The following is a 20,779-nucleotide window of genomic DNA, read 5'->3' as shown; positions in this document are numbered from 1 at the left end:
CCTAGGTGTTGAATAGAAATTGATGGTGGTTTCAACTGAAGTCTGTGTAGCTGATTTTGTCTGAACATGTCTTTGTTTGAAAGGGCCACAGCATATCGGTCCATAGAACCAATTTCTTTCTTAAGTAGAACCCTAAAAGCTTAGACATTATTTGCTGATGACTAAATATTCCTAGTCCTTCTCCACAATCCCAGATTTAAATCATGCACCAGTCTCAAAGCTTTGTGATAGCAAAAAAAGGTGCCCCTAGGTGGCTCTTTTAAAAGTTTAAATTGCGGGGGTGGGGGTGGGGGGCTGAGTGGTTGAGTGCACACATTACGGCGCACAAGGACCCAGGTTCAAGCCCTATCCCCCTAACGCCCACCTGCAGGAGGCAAGCTTCATAAGTGGCGAAGCATTGCTGCAAATGTCACTTTCTCTCTATGTCTCCCTTCCCTCTCAATTTCTGTCTCTATTCAAAATAAGTAAGTTAATATTTTTTTAAGAGAATTGGGAAAAAAGAAAAAAAAAGAAGAAAAAAAAAGAATTGGTCCTTATATTAAAAACAAACTTAGGATTGCTTAAAAACTATATGTGGGAGCAGGGATAGATAGCATAACGGTTATGCAAAGAGACTCTCATGGCTGACTCTCCAAAGCCCCAGGTTCAATCCCCCGCACCACAATAAGCCAGAGTTATGCAGTGCTCTGGTGTTCTCTCTGTATCTCTCTCAAAAATAAATAGGGAGTCGGGTGGTAGCGCAGTGGATTAAGCGCACGTGACACAAAGTGCAAGGATCGGTGTAAGGATCTGGGTTCGAGCCCCTGGCTCCCCACCTGCAAAGAAGTCGCTTCACAGGGCGGTGAAGCAGGTCTGCAGGTGTCTGTCTTTCTTTCCCCCTCTGTCTTCCTCTCCTGTCTCCATTTCTCTCTGTCATATCTAACAATGATAACCTCAATAACAATTACAACAATGAAACAACAAGGGCAACAAAAGGGAAAATATATAAATATTTTTAAAAATACTTAAAAAAAACACCAAACTATACGTGGCCCAGGAGGTGGTGCAATGGATGAGGCATTGAACTCTTCAAGCATGAGATCCTGAGTTTGGTCCCCAGCACCATAAGTACCAGAATGATGCTCTATTGTGTCTTCTCTCTTTCATTAATAAATTGATAACTTTAACTATAGAAAAATTGGGAAAATATTGAGGGCCAAGGAGATAGCACAGTGGTTACACAATGGACTTTCATGTCTGAGCCTCAGATGTCCCAGGTTCAATCTCCAGCACCACCATAGGCCACAGCAGAGCAGTGCTCTGGTAGTAAATAAATTGGAAAAATATACAAGGTAAAAGAAAGAAGAAAAATCAATGTGACTTAAAATGATGTTAAAACAGTGTGCAACCACTTCCAGAAAGAAGAAATGGCAATTTGCATCTAGGAATATTTCTCCTGTCCTTTTCCTTGGTGAGTAAAGGCATTTTGAAAGTCAGGCTAGGCATAATAAAGTCAGGCTAGACACCTTAATCCCATGGGGCAGCTCCTTGTAATACATCACCTCCCAGGAATATCCATCACCTGTTTGCCTTCTGTCTTCAACCATCTGTCTTTCTGTCATTTACCAATCAATCAGTGTATCTATCATGTATCAATCTGTTCTTGATGAGTGTATCAGTTATCTATAAATAATCTCTCAGCCATCTGTGAAACATCATTCTGTTGGTTCTGGCTCTCAGAGAACCACAGAGTAAGGTACATGTCACTTCAGTGGATTGAGGGCTCCAGCATATGAGAAAAAAGAAAATGAAAGAGAGGACCCTTGCAAATCTGAAATTTCTGATTTTATTAAATGTGGTAGCACACTGGCTTCAATTTTGTTGAATCTAACTCTTGCCTACTTGGTGATTGTCAAGGAGTAATCAAATATCAAAAGAAAGAAAGAGAATATATATATATATATATATATATATATATATATATATACATACATACATATGGAGAGAGAGAGAGAGAGAGAGAGAGAGAGGCTGGCCCTCATTCCCCAGAAGGGTTCCAGTAGCAGTGGCAGTGGCCGTGGGTATGAGGTGGGGCCAAGGAAACCTGCCCTCAGGAGGATGGGCTCCTCTCCCTTCAGCACACTTGGGTGCTCCCACCTGCCCGCTCCCCTGGGGGTGAGGTCCATCTCCCTGGGAAGACAGCATTCTCTTTGCCCAAAGGCCACTTGGCTCAAGTGTCACAGCAGGTTCCCAAATGTCAGTGCCCCAGAATCTGGAATGCCAGGACTGAAAGGACAAGAGGGTCCCACTGTGTAGCTTATTTGTAGGACAAGTGGGAGTTGGTGAAGCACCTTACAGCGCCCCCTGCTGGGCAAAGAAAGCCAATTCCCCAAGTCCCACTTACAAATAATTTGAGAGGCAGGAAGACTGAGTAGGGGGGACCTGAAACGTGTCCCCTCTTCCGCCTCCGCCTTTGGGGACACCTCTGATGACAGGCCGGCATCCCTTCCGGCCTCCATGCTGGGTGGGCCCACCAATGGAGACTATGCCCCCTGTAGACTCATTCTGTGGGTGCTCACTCAGCCCTAGCTGGCCCTTTATCCCTGGCACACACAGTGGGCTTCGGCAGTCACAGCACCGGGTCACCAAGGGGTGGGTGGGGGCTGTGGGGGGAGGGCAGGTAGAGAAGCCCTGGAGGCTCACTCCTCTGCCAAGGCTGCCGGGCGGCACCAGCTAGGCTTCCTCTTCTGGAGGAAGGCCTGGATGCCCTCCTGGCCATCGGGCAGGGCCAGGTTGTCCACCATGGTTTGGGAGGCGAGGTGGTAGGCTGTGCTCAGGTCCTGTGGAAGCTGCCGGAAGAAGGCGGCCTTGCCCAGGGCCAGCACGGGCCGACTGAGTGAGGCGATTTTCCTGGCTACCCGCAGGGTTTCCTCCTCCAGCTGTGCCGCTGGCACCACTCTGCTCAGCAGCCCATGGCGCAGGGCCTCCTGGGCGGAGATGGGCTCCCCAGTGAACAGCATCTCCAGGGCCACCTGGGGGGAGTGTGGGTGAACCAGGTGACACCCTGACACCCCTTCCACCACCATGGCCCCTGTTCTCCCCAGCCGAACTGTTTGCATTATTTCTTAGAGAAAGAACAGGAAGAGAGGGAAAGAGAGTAACAGGTAGAGGGAGTGACACCACAGCACCGTTCCGTTTCACCATCCTTGGAGCTTCCCCGCTGCTGCCCATGGTGCCCCCGTGTGGTGCTTGGGCTCGACCCCAGGGGTTTTGAGCATGGTGACGTGTGTGTTCTACTGGGAGAGCTATCTCCCAGTCTTTGAAATGAAGGTTCTGTAATGACTAGGTCGGGGGCGACCTGCCTTGGAAGCAGGGGTTCAGATTTCTCTTGGGCTGACGGGTGGCAGGTGCAATCTGGTAACGGCCCCAGCCTGCAGTTTTTCACAGTGACCAGTAGAGGGAACCAACGATCCATATGTGCAGCCCAGCTTCCCAGCCAGGCCTGTGTCTAGAAGCACCTGCTGGCTTCCCCAGGCACACATGGCTTGTGACCGCGCTACCGCGCTGAAGATGTGCTCCCGTGGCAGCAACCAGGCAGTGAGGTCGAGATGTTCACAACTCTCCCTGTTTCCTCCTGAGTATGACAGGGCCAGATGCCTGGGAGGTGACACAGGCTGTCCTTTCTCCTGCCGGACTCCCAGTGTCACATGATGATTCTCCAATCCACTCACCCAGGAATCCCATGTGTGGAAGCCCATATGTCCTCCATCCATAGGACCCTGAGCCCTCAGGCCATGTGACTGATGGACAGTAGCAGAGACTGTGCTATCTTCTGAGCAGGCCTGGCTCTTTCCCAAACTACCTTTCAGATATTATTCTAGAAAGCAATTGGTTCCCCCTGGCTCTGGCCCATGACTTCATGACTAACCCTAACCCATTCCTCTAAAAATAGATGTCCAGTGGTCTAGGAGGTGGCACAGTGGAGAAGTATTGGACCCACAAGCATGAGGTCCTGAGCTAAATCCCCAGTATCACGTGTCAGAGTGATGCTCTGCTTCTTTCTCCCCAATAGATAAATAAATCTTCAAAAGAAAACACAAAATGGATTTCTTGAGGGGCTAAGTGGTGGCGCACCTGGTTGAGCACACACACTACAGTGCACAAGGACCTGGGTTCAAGCCCCCAGCCCCTACCTCAGCAAAGAAGCTTCACAAGTGGTGAAACAGTGCTGCAGGCATCTCTCCTCCTCTCTAATTTCTCTGTCTCTATAAAAAAATTTCCTCTCAATTTCTATCTCTATAAAAAAATCAATCAATCAATAAAATGTAAAAGAAGAAATAAAAAAAAGAGATTTCCAATTGAGAATGTAGTGCCTGCGGCTCTCTCCACCCGTCCCCTGTCACACTGGACAATTAATTGTGCAACATAGCTCTGAGAATTGAGCTTCCTGGGAACCAAGGCGTGTTTCATTGTTTGTTTTCTCCTTCCCTCCAGAACTAATTTGTTATTTGGTTTCTTTTTTTTCTTCAATACTTTACTTATTTATCTTGTATATAGACAGAGAGAAATTGCGAGGGCATGGGGAAATAGAGAGGGAGAGAGGAATAGAGACACCCGCAGCACAGATTCACCACTCATGAAGCTCCACAGAGAAGCTTCCCCCCCTGCAGGTGGGGGCTGGGGGCTTGAACCTGGGTCTTTGCACACAGTAATGTGTGCACTCAACCAGGTGTGCCACTGCCTGGCCCTGGCTACTTGGTTTTATTTATTTGTTTTTTTTTTCTTTTCTTTTGCCTCCAGGGTTATTGCTGGGTCTCAGTGCCTTCACTATGAATTCACTGCTCCTGGAGGCCATTTTTCCCTTTTTTTTTTTTTGCTACCCTTGTTATTTTTTAATTAAAATTAAAAAAAATATTTATTAATTTATTCCCTTTTGTTGCCCTTGTTGTTTTATTGTTGTAGTAATTATTGATGTCGTTGTTGTTGGATAGGACAGAGAGAAATGGAGAGAGGAGGGGAAGACAGAGAGGAGGAGAGAAAGATAGACACCTGCAGACCTGCTTCACCGCCTGTGAAGCGACTCCCCTGCAGGTGGGGAGCTGGGGTTCGAACCGGGATCCTTATGCCGGTCCTTGTGCTTTGCGCCAACTGCGCTTAACCTGCTGCGCTACAGCCCGACTCCCCTACCCTTGTTATTATTATCATTGTTATTGCCGCTGCTGTTTTTGGATAGGACAGAGAGAAATCAAGAGAGGAGGGGAAACAAAGAAGAGGAGAGAAAGACAGACACCTGCAGACCTGCTTCACCTCCTGTGAAGCAATCCACCCCCTGCAGATGGGAGACCGGGGGCTCGAACCGGGATCCTTATGCTGGTCCTTGTGCTTTTACTGCCTGACACTCCTATTTGGTTTTATTAAGTTGTATTTATCAGGCTGAAGATATAGCTCACTGAATAGAATACTTGCATTAACACACATCTCAGGTCTGGTACCACATGGCAGGTGCTCTGGCAGTGGAGGAAGCTTGAGTGTTGTGTGTCTCTCCTCTCTGTATCTCTATCTGAATTAAAAAGACAGAATGGGGGGTGGCGAGTCAGGCAGTAGTGAAACAGGTTAAGCGCACATGGTGCAAAGCACAAGGACCTGCTTAAGGATCCCAGTTTAAGCCCTTGGCTCCCCACCTCCAGGGGGGTCGCTTCACAGGTGGTGAAGCAGGTCTGCAGGTGTTTATCTTTCTCTCCTCCTCTCTATCTTCCCCTCCTCTCTCCATTTCTCTCTGTCCTACCCAACAACAATGACATCAAGAACAACAACAATAATAACCACAACAACAATAAAAAACAAGGGCACAAAAGCGAAAAAATAGCCTCTAGGAGCAGAGGATTCATGGTGTAGGCACCGAACCCCAGCAATAACACTGGAAGCAAAAAAAAAAAAAGACAGAATGGGGGGCTGGGAGGTGGCACAGCGGGTTAAGTGCACATGGTGTGAAGCACAAAGACTGGTGGAATGGTCTCGGTTCAAGCCCCCAGCTCCCCACCTGCAGGGGTGTCGCTTCACAAGCGGTGAAGCAGGTCTACAGGTGTCTATCTTTCTCTCCCCCTCTGGCTCCCCCTCCTCTCTTGATTTCTCTCTGTCTTATTCAACAATAACAACAACAACAACAAGGGGAATAACAAGGGCAACAAAGTGGGAAAAAATGGCCTCCAGTAGCAGTGGATTCATATTGCAGGCACTGAGTCCCAGCGATAACCCTGGAGGCAAAAAAGAAAAAATAGAATGGCTCACAGCAATGAAACCATACATGAGCAAAGCCCCAGGAGAGAGAGAGAGAGAGAGAGAGAGAGAGAGAAGGAGAGAGAGAGCTAGAGGATCCCTCTAAATTTCATGCTTACAAGTCCTGCACTCCTACTGTGTCTGCTCGGCCACAAAAGCAATTTGGCACATGTAATAGTGTGTGTTTCTAAGAGTCATTATGAGTTTTGTTTTTAAATATATTTGTCTGGAGCATCAATGATTCCTACCCTGGCCATGGGGCTGATTGAACAGGTCTAAAGGCCTTGTTGGGAACCTTCTAGAAAGTCCAGTGTTGAAGATAAACAGCAGCAGGGAGGTGGGCCTGCAGAGCTGCCTTTGATCCTGCAAAAGGCCTCTGGACCGGATCTGCATGGTTGAAAGGGCAGTTCACTGCCAAGCTCTGATGATGTGTCTGCAGTGTATTTTAGTGCAGTGGACTGCAGTGGACTGGCCCCAAGGAGGAACTGAACAACTATTTGTTGAGTGACTGTAGACATACTATAGAGATGTTGGGGCTGGAAGGTAGTTCAATGGGCAGAGCACATGCTTTTCTGTGTGTGAAACTGTTGGTTTGAGCCCCAGCACCGCGTAGGAGCTCCATGGGTGGTGGCACAGTGCTGTGGTGTCCCTCCGTCCTTCTCTCTCTCAACACACAGGATAAAAAAACTACTCCAGGTGGTGATGGGAGAGGGCTGCAGGTGTGCCTTACCTTCCTGGGCACGGCTCTCCCCAGGGCTACCCCAGGTGTGGAGCAGAAGAGCCCCACATTCACCCCAGGAGTGGCGAAAGATGAGGTGTCACTCGCCACGGCGATGTCACAGCTGGCGACTAGCTGGCACCCAGCAGCAGTGGCCAAGCCATTCACCATGGCGATGACAGGGACTGAGAGCCTCTGGATCAGCATCATGACCTGAAAGAGACATATGGCAACAATCAGCCAGAGCAGGACAGGGGACAGGGTCTCGCTCCAGTGCTGCTGCTGCTCTCTCCCTCTCTCTTTACCAGAGTGCTGCTCAGCTCTGCTTATGGCAGTGCAGGGACTGAACCTGGGGTCTCAGAGCCTCAAACATGAGAGTTCTTTTGCATAATCATTATGCTATCTCCACCACTGCTTTATGTATTTATTTTTTATTCCACTAGGGTTATTGCTGGGGCTCAGTGCTACACCATGAATCTGCTACTCCTGGTGGTCATTTTTCCTTTCTTTCCTTATTTCCTTCCTTCCTTCCTTCCTCCCTCCCTTCCTCCCTCTTTCTTTCTTTCTTTCTTTCTTTCTTTCTTTCTTTCTTTCTTTCTCTCTGTCTCTCCTTTCTTTCTTCCTTTCACTCTCTTTTTCTTTTTATTAGATAGAATAGAGAGGAATTGGGAGTCGCAGTAGCGCAGTGGGTTAAGTGCACGTGGCGCAAAGCGCAAGGCCTGCAGAAGGATCCCTGTTCGAGCCCCCGGCTCCCCAACTGCAGGGGAATCGCTTCACAGGTGGTGAAGCAGGTCTGCAGGTGTCTGTCTTTCTCTCCCCCCTCTGTCTTCCTTTCTCCATTTCTCTCTGTCCTATCCAACAACAACAACAATAATAACTACAATAATAAAACAACAAGGGCAACAAAAGGAAATTAATTAATTAATTAAGGGGGCGGGTGGTAGCACAGTGGGTTAAAAGCATGTGGCGCAAAGCGCAAGAACTGGCATAAGGATCCTGCTTCGAGCCCCGGCTCCCCACCTGCAGGGGAGTTGCTTCACAGGCAGTGAAGCAGGTCTGCAGGTGTCTGTCTTTCTCTCCCCCTCTGTCTTCCCCTCCCCTCTCCATTTCTCTCTGTCCTATACAACAACAACGACATCAGTAACAACAATAAAACAACAAAGGCAACAAAAGAAAATAAATAAATACAAAAAATTTTTAAAAATTAATTAAAAAAAAAGAATAGAGAGGAACTGAAAGGGCTTGCGGAGATAGGGAAAGAAAGAAAACACTGCAGACTTGCTTCACTATTTGTGAAGCCTCCCCCATGCAGATAGGAGCGCCATGGGTGGCAGCAGGGGCAACTGCGTGGATGGTGGAGTGATGCTATGGTGTCTCCCCTTCTGTCTCTCCATCTCATCTCTCTTTCTTCCTTACTCTTTAAGATAATGAAGAAATTGGTCTGGCTGTGCAACATTTGTATGAGTCCTGGGTTCACCTTCTAGTGCCAAAAAATATCTTCTGGGAACTTTTTGTGGTTTGTTCTTGCTGAGAACTCCAGGAGGAAGGGATCCTGTTTCACAACAGGACATCAAGGCTCAGAGACGGAAATGACTTGCCTGCCTGAGGCCACAGGCAGGTTGCTGTGTGTGCACTCTGACGTCCTATCCCTCTGACCACAGCTCTGGCCTGCACCCCATGGCATGAACCCTACTGCTTTCAGCAACACAACCCAAAATAGAGCCACTTGTCACCTCTGAGGGACAAGTCTAGGGGTAAAGCACTGTGTGTTGAGTGTCCTACGTGTGGCTCCTATGCTCAGTCTGGAACCAGGGCTGGGCATGTCCTTGGAAGGTGAAGATGGCAGAGTGACTGGAAGACAGTGTCCTGAGTAATTCATTACATTTCAAGTCACCAGCAGGAATGTGGAGGGGGCACCCACAGCTGCTGGAAGTGGGATAGCCAGGAGCTTACTCTTGGGGAGCCATCACCCCTGAAACTTCCAAGACCTTGACTGATCTGTTTGATAATGTGACTTATTTCTCCATGTTTTTATTGAAGCAGACTGTGGAGCAGGTAACTTCAATTATAAACACCTGCTTTTCAAACTGCGCCACCTGCCAGATTGTGGTGACAGTGGGCCACCTACCAGAGCTGCAGGCCTGAGTCTGGACTCTCTTTCACCTTCTGAGAATCTGACACATGAGCCTCCCTGATATGCATATGTGAACGCCATCTGACTCACCTCAGCACAGGTCTGGAACACCTCTGTGTGGTAGCCTGGGCCCTGCTCCTCTGTCAGCTCCTTTAAGTCATGCCCAGAAGAGAACACAGGCCCTTCAGCTGCAGAGAAGAGAAAGGTGTCAGCGGTAGGATGGGAGGACACTGGCTGGGCTCTTGACTGACTTCAGGGGAGTGACTAACTTCCGGGGGTGGGGTGGGTCCCAGAGACACTTTGGTTGTTTTAGGAATAACTCCAGCCTCAGGTAGCACTTCCATGGCAGTGCGGGTCAGGCATTGGCACCCTAAAAACAGTGCATGGTGGGAACCATGTAAAGCATGGACTCCCTACAGTGGAGCAGGCTAGGGGTCAGCCCCTGAACTTTACTTAGAAATGACCTTGGCTCTCGCATGTATGACTTTGGACTTGAACAGGCCTGTGTGCGTGGCCATAAAGGTTATCACAGTTGGTACGGCTTGTGTGGTGTCACTGTTATTTGATCCACAGATAACGGCCACCTGTATGGGGTTGGAATCCAGAGGGCAAGATGCCCTCTGGATTTATATCCCAGGGATTAGAAGTATGGCTGTATTATTATCAATGAAAATACCATTTCACTGACAAGCTGGAAACACTTTCTCATTTTTCTTTTTCTTGTGGGTTTTTAAAATTTTATTTTTTAATTTATTATTATTATTTTATCGTCACCTGGGTTATTTCTGGGTCTTAGTGCCTGCATGACAATCCGCTATTCCCAGCAGCCGTTTCTTCTGTTTCTTTCTTTTCTTTTCTTTTTTGCTTTTGTTTTTTGTTTGACAGGATAGAGAGAAATTGATGAGGGTGAAATAGAGAGGGAGAGAGACACTTGCAGCCCTGCTTCACTGCTCGTGAAACTTCTCTCCTGCAGGTGGTGAATGGGGGCTTGAACCCATGGCCTTGCACATAGTAACATGTGTTTTTTTTTCTTTGTTGGTTTTTTGTTTTATTTTGTTTTTGATTTTGTTTTTAAAAAGATTGTTTCTTTACTTTTTCAATTTTTATTTATTTATTTATTTATTCATTCCCTTTTGTTGCCCGTGTTTTTTTGTTGTCATCATTGTTGGATAGGACAGAGAAAAATGGAGAGAGGAGGGGTAAGACAGAGAGGGGGAAGAGAAAGATAGACACCTGCAGACACGCTTCACCGCTTGTGAAGTGACTCCCCTGCAGGTGGGGAGCCAGGGCTCAAACCGGGATCCTTACATTGGTCCCTGTGATTTGTACCACCTGCGCTTAACCGCTTAACCTGCTGCGCTACAGCCGACTCCCTTTTTTTTTTTTTGCTTCCAGGGTTATTGCTGGGGCTCAGTGCCTACACTATGAATCCACTGCTCCTGGAGGCCATTTTTTCCTTTTGTTGCTCTTGTTGTGTATCACTGTTGTTGTTATTGCTGTAATTGTTGTTGGATAGAACAGAGAGAAATCGAGAGAGGATGGGAAGACAGAGGGGGAAAGGTCCTGCAGACCTGCTTCACTGCTTGTGAAGCAACCCCCTTACCTCCACAGGTGGGGAGCCAGGGGCTCGAACCGGGATTCTTGATCCTCTTCGTGCCATGTGCACTTAACCTGCTGCACTACCACTGGCCCCTTTTCTTTACTTTTTTATTATTTTTAATTTTTTTATTTTTAATCTGTATTTATTTATTTATTTATTGGATAGAGACAGCCAGAAATTGAGAGGGAAGGTGGTAAGGAAAGGAGAGAGACAGAGAGAAACACTTGCAGCCCTGTTTCACCACTCGCAAAGCTTTCCCCTTGCAGGTAGAGACTGGGGGCTTGAACCTGGGTCCTTGAGCACTGTAACATGTACGCTCAACCAGGTACCATGTACGCCACCATCCAGCCCCGTTTCTTTACTTTTATGAGAGACCAGAGTGCTGCTCAGCTCTGGCATATGTAGTCCCAGGGACTGAACCTGGGGTCTCACACATGCAAGTCCTGTGCCCTACCTGTTGACCTTTATTCCCAAGCCTTTGTTGTGGCTATTTTGACAGGTAATAGTGTTCCCTTTTTACAGGTGAAGAAAATTGTCAGCCAAAAGGGAGCAGCCTTTATTTCATCTGAGCTGTGCCCCATGGCAGCTAAACTGTTCTAAAAAAAAAAAAAGGTGAAAAACAGCTGGAATGTACATTCAGCCACAGATAGGGTGACATTCCGAGCATTCATTTCCAGAAAGCACTGGCTTTTAAGTCCCTCCCCCAAATAGGATCATATGCTCTGATTTCCTGTACTGACACATTATTTCCACTGCTGCCACTATTGCTGGGTAACTCAGTAAAAAATTCTTACTGACATCATTACAAAAAAAAAAAAAAGGGGGCAGGGGAGATAGCATAATGGCTATACAAAGAAACTCTTTTTCTGCCTCCAGGGTTATCACTGAGGCTCGGTGCCTGCACTATGAATCCACTGCTCCCGGAGACTATTTTTTCCATTTTGTTGCTCTTGTTGTTATTGTTATTGTTGCTGGATAGGACAGAGAGAAATCAAGAGAGGAGGGGAAGACAGAGAAAGGGAGAGAACAGATACCTGTAGACATGCTTCCCTGTTTGTGAGGCAACACCCCCCGCCCCCACATGTGGGGAACCAGGGACTCGAAGTAAGACCCTTATGCTGGTCCTTGCACTTTGCACCATGTGCACTTAAGCCACTGTGCTACTGCCTCCCCCCCACCCCCCAAGAGACTTATGCCTGAGGCTTCGAAGTCCTGGGACTTCGATCCCCCATATAACCGTAAGCCAGAGCTGAACAGTGCTCTGGAACAAATCAAAACAAACAAAAACCTGCAGATGTGGACTGAAATCTTAGTATGAATAGAAAATATCAAGCAATCAAATATCCCAAAAGGACTGGGTAGTTTACCAAAATGATTAGTGATTCCACGAATGCAATAATAGTAACGAATGTTGATAGTAACTGGTGCTTACACTGACATCTGGCCCACAGGGCAATCAGTGCTCTGATTTTGAGGGGAAGACCAGCAGTGCTAGAAGAAGCTGCACCATGTTGCTTGTATCAGACAAAAGAGAAGAGACTTCGGACAGTGGTAGAGCACAGGACTTGCATGTACTAATTCCCAAGTTTGATCTCTGTTCCCAAATATACCAGAGTGCCACTTTGGCTCTTTCTCTCATTAATAAGTAGTAAGTCACTTGTTTGTGAAGGAAAAGACACTTTAAAAAAAATTATTTATTTATTTATTTATTTTATTCCTTTTTTTTTTGACCAGAGCACTGTTCAGCTCTGGCTTATGGTGGTGCGGGGGATTGAACCTGGGACTCTGGAGCCTCAGGCATGAGAGTCTATTTGCATAACCATTATGCTATCTACCTCCACCCCCAAATTTTATTTATTAATGAGAAAGATAGGAGAAAGAAAGAACCAGACATCACTCTGGTACATGTGCTGCCAGGGGTTGAACTCGGGACCTCATGCTTGAGATTCTGATGCCTTATCCACTGCACCACCTCCCAGACCACAGGACACATTTTTCATAAGCACCAGTCTTGTCAATTACTTCCAGTTAAATAGGATTGGGATCTGGATTCCCAGGACACGATAGAGTTTTTCATAATTCATGTTCTTGGAAAGGAGCTTAGAGACAATTCTGCTGAGTGAGATTCACCCCCAGTTAACTGGAGACTTTTTTTTAAAAAAATTTTTTATGTTTTTAATTAATTAATTTATTCCCTTTTGTTGCCCTTGTTGTTTTATTGTTGTAGTTATTATTGATGTTGTTATTAATGTCGTTGTTGTTGGATAGAAAAGAGAAATGGAGAGAGGAGGGGAAGACAAGAGGGGGGAGAGAAAAATAGACACCTGCAGACCGCTTGTGAATCGACTCCCCTGCTGGTGGGGAGCTGGGGGCTCGAACCAGGATCTTTACACCAGTACTTGTGCATCACGCCACCTGCGCTTAACCTGCTGCACTACTGCCCGACTCCCAACTGGAGACTTTTGAGAACTCTTCTGCACTGTCCGGAACACAGAAGACAGAGACCCATGTGTACCTGAAATGACAATGACCTTCAGCTCTTGGCTCTCAGCCTCATGGAGAATGTCACTTTGGAGGGATCTCAGCATGGCCAGTGATAGCGCATTCCTTTTCTGTGGGTTGCTCAAGATGATGTTCCTGCAGAGAGGAGTTTAGGATGGGGAGGCGGGTCCTGCACCTGACTAAAACATCGGGGACCCCCTCAGTGCTCCTGACTACAGAGCTGTTTTCAGAACATCAGAGCATAGCCTCTGGGGGGCCTGTCATGACCTGTATTGACAGCAGAGTCAAAGCTCCGAGGCTACCTGAGTCACCACTGGGTCTCTCCCCTTTGTCTCCAGGTTCAGTGTCAGAAATGAGACAGGTACCTCCACAGGGAGCGCTCAGATCAAAGCCGACAAGGGATCCAGGGGCCTCGAGGTGGAGAAACGGCGGCCAGTGTCCGCTCCATGGCCTCCTCCTTTTCCCCTCAGAGTTGGGGAAGAACAGGAGCTGAGAGGCAAATATGCTCCCAAATCTCTCTCTCTCTCTCTCTCTCTCTCTCACACACACACACACACACACACACACACACACACACTTTTCTCTCATGATTTCTTGCCATTCTGCAAAACACTCCAGGCTGTCTGAGGATGGGCCCTCTGGGCACATGGTACTTGAAGCTGGCGTCCCAGGCCAGCTGGCTGCATGCTGACTCAGATTGCCTGTACCGTCAAGGTATGGTGAGTCCTCAGACATCGATGTCTCTGTTTTTCTTTTTTTCTTTTTGTTGTTACCAGAAGAGGCACCAAGCCAGAGGTCAAGTTGTGCCTAGGTATATATATTTTTAAGGTTTATTTTTATTATATATAAGAGATAATTTCACATGAGGCTGAGAGAAGGATATTGAGAGGGGCTAGGTGGTAGCATACCTGAGCGCACATGTTATAATGCACAAGGACCTGGGTTCGCCCCAATTCCCAGGGGGAGTTGCAGGAGGAAAGCTTTGTGAGTGGTGAAGCGGTGCTGCGGGTGTCTCTCTTCCTTTCTGTCACCCCCTTCCCTCTTGATTTCTCTATCCAATAAATAAAGATAATACAAACATAAATAAATAAAAAGGAGAAAGAGACAAGTCAGAGTACTACTGTGGCACATGCAGTGCTGGGGACTGAACTGGGATACTCAGGCACAAAAGTCTGTTGTGCTACCAGTTGGGCCATTTCTCTAGTCATAGCTGTATATTTTATATCTGATTCTTATCTGTCCCCACCTCTGTGTTTTCAGCCTCTCTCATGCTTTTTATTAATGGTGTATTTATCCATTCACGAAAGAGAAGAATAGAGCATTACTCTGACATCTGCAGTGCTGGGGATTGAACCTGGGACCTCACACTTTCAAGTCTGGAGCCCTACTGCTGAGCCATCTCCCTGGCTGCTGTCTTCATTTTTTCAGATCTGTTATTCCTGCTAGTACACATCAACCTGGATTCCCACCAAATCCTCCACAAAGGACCTGAGTTGCATGCTCTGGAGCAGGACTTCAGCGATGGTACTGATTCTGGTGCAGTGAGAAGGTTTTCTTTGAGAGGCCTCACTCCACGTGTGGATGCAGGGAGGCTATGCTCTCTCACAAGCACAGAATCAACCTGTATCTAGGGGTGGGGGGTGAGAGAGCTGTGGGTCCACCTGGCAGCTGAGTCTCCAGTGTGCTTGCTGTTGCCAACCTACCACACTGCCATCTCCTCAGTAGCATGTGCCAGTGCCCACATTGTGTGGCAGGCCACCCCTCTGTGCCCCAATCACCTTTTGAGACCAACTTTGAGTTGTGAAGTTAAGTTTTTGTTCTGGCTTTGTCATGAAAGTGCTCTCATTCAGAATCTCCTGGCTACTAGGACCCGGTCCAATGGCCATTTACATCGCACCCTCCTAGACACTTGCCTACCTATAAATATTTCTCTGGCCAGTCCTCTTTTTTTTTTGCCTCCACGGTTATTGCTGGGGCTCAGTGACTCCACTACAAATCACTGCTCCTGGAGGCCATTTTTTTTCCATTGTTTTTGTTGGATAGGATAGAGAGAAATTGAGGGAGGAGAGGAACAGTACAATTTCAATAGTGCAACTTTAATCTGTACCTGAGTTCACACCTCTCTCCTGAGTGCTATAGGTTCATTCTAAGGTCTGCTGGACTCTGCCCACAGGGCTCTTGGGCATCTTCCTGCCATGATGTAAGCAACCTCTTGATTCTCCAACCTCCATGCCTAAGCTGGGAAAGGGAAGCTTCATTCCATAGCTCTCTCTTACTCAGTAGCTCACCAGATGTGGTAAACTATGCCTTCTTGCTCTATTTTTAAAAATTTATTTATTAATTGTTGGATGGGAAAGAGGGAGAGAGAGCAAGCAGACTGGGTGGTGGCACACCTGGTTGAGCACACACATTACAGTGTGCAAGGGCCCTGGTTCAAGCTTCCGGCCCTTACCTGCAAGGGGAAGGTTCACAAGTGGCGAAACAGTGCTGCAGGTGTCTCTCTTTTTCTCCCTCTCTTTTTAAAATTAATTTAATTTAATATTGTTATTTTTTGCCTCCAAGGCTATCCCTGGGGCTCGGTGCCAGCACTAAGAATCCACTGCTTCTGGTGGCTATCTTTTTCATTTTATTGAATAAGACAGAGGGGGGGAGATAGAAAGGGAAAGAGAGGGGGTCAGGTGGTAGCACAGTGGGTTAAGCACACATGATTCGAAGTGTAAGGACAAGTGTAAGGATCCCGGTTCGAGCCCCTGGCTCCCCACCGGCAGGGGAGTTGCTTCACAAGCAATGAAGCAACTGGTCTGTAGGTGTCTATCTTTCTCTCCCCCTCTCTGTCTTCCCCTCCTCCCTCGATTTCTCTCTGCCCTATCCAACAATAACAACAGCAATGACAACAATAACAAATATAACAAGGGTAACAAAATGGGGAAAGAAAAAAAAAGAAGAAAGGGAGAGAGAAAGATAGACACCTGCAGACCTGCATTGCCACTTGTGAAGTGTCCCCCTGCAGGTGGAGAGCGGGAACTTGAACCCAAATCCTTGCACAGGTCCTTGTGCTTAGTACTATGTGTGCTTAACTGGGTGTGCCATGGCTCAGCCCCCTCTTTCTCTCCCTCTCCATCTCCACCCCTCTTGATTTCTTCCTGCCTTATCAAGTAAAAAGAAAAAAAAGAATGGCCACCAGGAGTGGTAGACTCATTATGCAAACACCAAGCCCCAGCGATAACCCTGGTGGCAATAAACAAACAAATACATCAAGAGAACAATAACAACAAAACCAGAGAACCAGAGCACCACTCTGGCAGATGCAATGCCAGGGGTTGAACTCATGACCTCATACTTGTAATTCCAATACTTTATCCATCCTGCCACCTCCAGGTCACATAGACAATACCTTATTTAAAAAAAATATTTATTTATTTATTCCCTTTTGTTGCCCTTGTTGTTTTATTGTTGTAGTTATTCTTGTCCTCGTTGTTGGATAGGACAGAGAGAAATGGAGAGAGGAGGGGAAGACAGAGAGGGAGAGAGAAAGAGAGACGCTTGCAGACCTGCTTCACCGCTTGTGAAGTGACTCCCCTGCAGGTGGGGAGCTGGGGGTTTGAACCAGGATCCTTAACGGCGGTCCTTGCACTTTGCGCCATGTGTGCTTAACCCGCTGCGCTACCGCCAGACTCCCAGACAATACCTTGTAAGGATCTGGCTAGTCTGCATTCCCCCAGTGACTCTTGGTCACAACACAAGATGCCTGGCATCTAGAGTTTCCTGGATGCTTCACTCTTCAGAGGGAATCTATTTAAGAATGGGGCCACCACCATGCTACATGGCAAACTGCAGTCTTCCCTTTTATGAAGCCAGAGGTGGTAGCTAGAGCTGCTCTGAGTGGCTGTCTGAGGCTCAGCACAGCCCGGGAAGTACCAGCATGTCTGCAAGGCAGGACACAACCATGTCTGTGTCTGGGGAGGCACTCAGCAAAGGCTTTGCTCAACTCTCTCATGCCCCCAGGTGGCATTTATAGCTTCTGAAGTCAATGTCACCATTTCTGTGGATTCCTAGCTCTTCTGGTTCTAATACTGGGTGGGAAGTACATGGAGGTGGCACTGAGGGTAGCACTGTAGAGTGGACAGGACTAGCAGCAGAAGGAACTTTCCCTGGCTCCCAGAGCCCCTTCCTGCTAGCTGGTTGGCCTTCTGCCATCTTGCCACCTATCTGAACTTGTGTCTTCACTGCAGAGAGAGAGGACACTACCTGCCTGGCAGGCTGAAGCCAGGACCAGGGGCACAGAGATGTGATGCCCACTTCAGAGCGGGTCTTTGCCAAATGACAACATCACCACTGAGAGGAGCAGCTGTGAAGAGCAGAGAGACAGGGTTGCCCAGCTTGCCTGCTCCCTGCCAAACAGATTCCTGCGTCAGCACTGGATGTGGGGCTTCCTTCCTGCTCAGCAGTTCCCAGCATCTGCGTGGGATTGTTCCAAGTCAGCTCCCTTTCTGCTTCACAGTCCATTTGGAGAACTTGGCCAGGTCTTCCTTTGTCACCGACTACCAGGCTGGGCCAGTGTCAGCAGACGGAAAAGCATCCAGGTGAGCCAGGAGCCCTCTGGGATCCAGGAGGTGGTGGAGTAGATAAAGTATTAGACTCTCAAGCATGAGGTCCTGAGTTCAATCCCCAGCAGCACATGTTCTAGAGTGATGTCTTGTTCTTTCTTTCTTTCCTCTTATTTTTCTCATTAATTGAGAAATAAAATCTTTTTAAAAAATAGAGGACTGAGTGATGGCACACCTGGTTGACATGTTACAATGCACAAGGACCCGGATTCAAGCTCCTGGCCCCTACCTGCAGGGGGAAGTTTTATGAGTGGTGAAGCTCTTTTCCTCTCTGTCACCTCCTTCCTTCTTGATTTCTGGCTGTCTCTATACAATAAATAAGTAAAGATAATAAAAAAAACTTTAAAAAAATAGAAGTCATCCTCTTCTTCCCAAGCAGCTTCAGCCCCCTGTGCCTGGGTTCCCTGGCTCTGCAGTGGCCAGGAGCAGCTGTCCTCAGGGAATGAGGGCGTTTGTGACACCTATGAGGCAGGCCCCTGGCAGCATAGCAGGAAGGAGGGGTGGAGACTGAGAGAAGGAGCACACTACTGCTTTGGGGGTAACTTCTGGAAGCCTGAGGATTGTGACTTCATCTCCTTCTTCCACGTCCGAGCTCAGGACGTTTGTGAAGAGAAGAAAATAGTTAACAGTCAGCTTCATTTGTGATGCTTAAACACTTAGACTCACTCAAACTCTTGCCCTGGCCAGGCCATGTCAGCGTGAGGTCTGGAGGAAGGTGGAGACCCTTTCTAGGCTAGGACTTCAAGGCAGGGCTGCCAGTCTGGGCACAGGCGGTTGTCAAGGTTACTTGGACTTGTTGAGCTAAAGGACAGAGCTCAGTCAGTGTGTCCTTCGTCCTGTGTGCAGACCTGCCCCCATCACGGGCCTCTGGGGGAGGGCCAGGGGGCGGCTTCCTCTCTTTTCCTCGCAGCAAGGTCAAGGCAAAGGCAGGCAAGTTCATGAGAAGCACAAATCCTCTCCTGAGGCACTCTCACAAGGCCACAGGGCTGACGGGAAAGCTGGGCAAACAGGTCAGGGTCTGGCAGGGCTGGCCGGGGTTGTCCTAGGGTGTCAGTAGGGGGATGTTGTGGAAGCTGTCCCCCTGAACCCGCCGCTGTGCATCTTGCAGGGTCGTCACTGTGCCTGTGCCAGGTGTCAAGTTCCTCGATAGCCAAGCGAGGTGCGGGGGCTGGGGGGGGGGGCTCCTTTTCGGGTCCCAGCACCGCCCCCCACCCCGGCTCAGTGTAACACCCCACCTGACCCCCTCCCTTGATCTCTGCGTCCCCCCTCCCGCCTGGCCCGGGCGCTCGCTGACCTGATACCGTCCTGCTGCCGCGTGCGGGTAAGTGACGGCCCGGGCTCGGTTCTTGCCCCGGCAGTCCCGCGGCTGCTGAAGCCTGCGATGAACGGGGCACGCGGGCCGAGCCTCAGCCAGTGCCCCGCAGCCCAGAGGGCCCGCAGACCGGCGGCCATCATGCCACACGGGCGTGCAGGGGGCTGCACCAGAGGCGAAAGGATCGCTGCGCCACACGGCTCGGGACGCGGGGACGCGGGGATGCGGGCGGGCTCCGGGCACAACTAGGCCGCACAGGACACTTGGGCGGGGCCACCAGTCAGAGTCCCGCCCACCAACCTGGAGTCCCGCCCCTTCACGAACCCCACCCGCCAACCGGGAGCCACGCCCTTCCTGCACTCACCCGCCCACTAGGGAATGCCCGCCCACCAGCCTATAGCCACGCCCACTGACCCACAAGCCAGCCAGTCCAGGTGGAGGCAGCCTTCCCCGGTCGTGGGTCTTCAAGGCCAGACTCGAAGGACGTGGTCACCGGTGGGCACCGGGCCTTTATGCTGCGGTGCACCAGCAACAGAAATGTGTCTTCAAGGTAATGGGTGCCACGGACCCCCCACTCTGGACTCGCAGGGGTCACGGCGAGGTGAGCCTCACTCGGACCCTAACTGGACTCCGGAGGGGCATTCTGCCCGTGGGATTTTCGAAAGACCCTGAGCAAGGATCCGGGTTCGAGCTCCCAGCTCCCCACCTGCAAGGGGGCCGCTTCACAGGCGGTTGCACAGGTCTGCAGGCGTCTATCTTTCCTCCTTTCAATCTCCCCCTCCTCTCTCAATTTCCCTCTGTCCTATCCAACTACAACAGCAATAACAATAACAGCAAAATGGGGAAAAATGGCCTCCAGGAGCAGTGGATTTGTAGTGCAGGCCCTAAGCCCCAGTGATAACCCTGAAGGCAAAAAAAAAAAGATAGAGAGAGCTCCAGTGAAACCATAGCCTTATCCTGCATATTTCTTTTCCTTTTCCTTTTTTTTTTTGCCTCCAGGGTTATTGCTGGGGCTCGATGTCTGCACTACAAATCCACTGTTCCTGGAGGCCATTTTTCCCATTTTGTTGTCCTTGTTGTCGTCGTCTTATATTATTGTTGTCATTACTGTTGTTGTTGTTGGATAGGACAGAGAGAAATCGAGAGAGAAATCAAGAGGGGGAGAGAAAGATAGACTCTTGCAGACCTGCTTCAATGCCCGTGAGGTGCCCCCCCTGCAGGTGGTGAGCTGGGGACTCTAACCCGGATTCTTTTTTTAAAAAAATATTTATTTATAAAAAATATTTATTTATTACCTTTTGTTGCCCTTGTTGTTTTAATGTTGTAGTTATTATTGTTGTTGTTACTGATGTCGTTGTTGTTGGATAGGACAGAGAGAAATGGAGAGAGGAGGAGGGAGACAGGGGAAGAGAAAGACACCTGCAGACCTGCTTCACCGCTTGTGAAGCGCCTCCCCTGCAGGTAGGAAGCTGGGGCTGGAACCAGGATCCTTAAGCCGGTCCTTGTGCTTTGAGCCACTTGCACTTAACCTGCTGTGCTACAGCCCGACTCCTTCTAACCTGGATTCTTATGCCCCAGCTTGCAGCTTTATCATGTGCGCTTAATGCTCTGCTGTACCGCCAGACCCCCATCCCACACATTTCTGTCTAGA

The 20,779-nt window shown here is 48.7% G+C and overlaps 2 protein-coding genes across 2 annotated transcripts in view; one reads left to right on the top strand and one right to left on the bottom strand.

The window, feature by feature from the left end:
* UPF2 (UPF2 regulator of nonsense mediated mRNA decay) overlaps positions 1–17,993 on the top strand; it is a 202,412-nt gene extending 184,419 nt beyond the window's left edge. The window contains exon 23 of the transcript XR_009550246.1: positions 17,442–17,993. The gene's annotated coding sequence lies outside the window, so the exon portion shown is untranslated. The remainder of the gene's footprint in view (positions 1–17,441) is intronic.
* ECHDC3 (enoyl-CoA hydratase domain containing 3) lies at positions 1,810–19,399 on the bottom strand. The gene is made up of 5 exons (XM_007524632.3): positions 19,111–19,399; positions 13,223–13,344; positions 9,198–9,295; positions 6,986–7,186; positions 1,810–3,011 (listed from the first exon to the last, which is right to left on the bottom strand). The coding sequence occupies exons 1-5, from the start codon at positions 19,269–19,271 to the stop codon at positions 2,679–2,681; spliced, it is 915 nt and encodes a 304-aa protein (XP_007524694.2). The 5' UTR covers positions 19,272–19,399; the 3' UTR covers positions 1,810–2,678.
* Between the last annotated feature and the right edge of the window lie 1,380 nt (positions 19,400–20,779).

Source organism: Erinaceus europaeus, chromosome 6, assembly GCF_950295315.1.
Source record: "Erinaceus europaeus chromosome 6, mEriEur2.1, whole genome shotgun sequence".
Classification (NCBI taxonomy): Eukaryota; Metazoa; Chordata; class Mammalia; order Eulipotyphla; family Erinaceidae; genus Erinaceus; species Erinaceus europaeus.
Note: the sequence above shows the minus strand (reverse complement) of the source record. Positions and strands in the feature narration are given on the sequence as shown.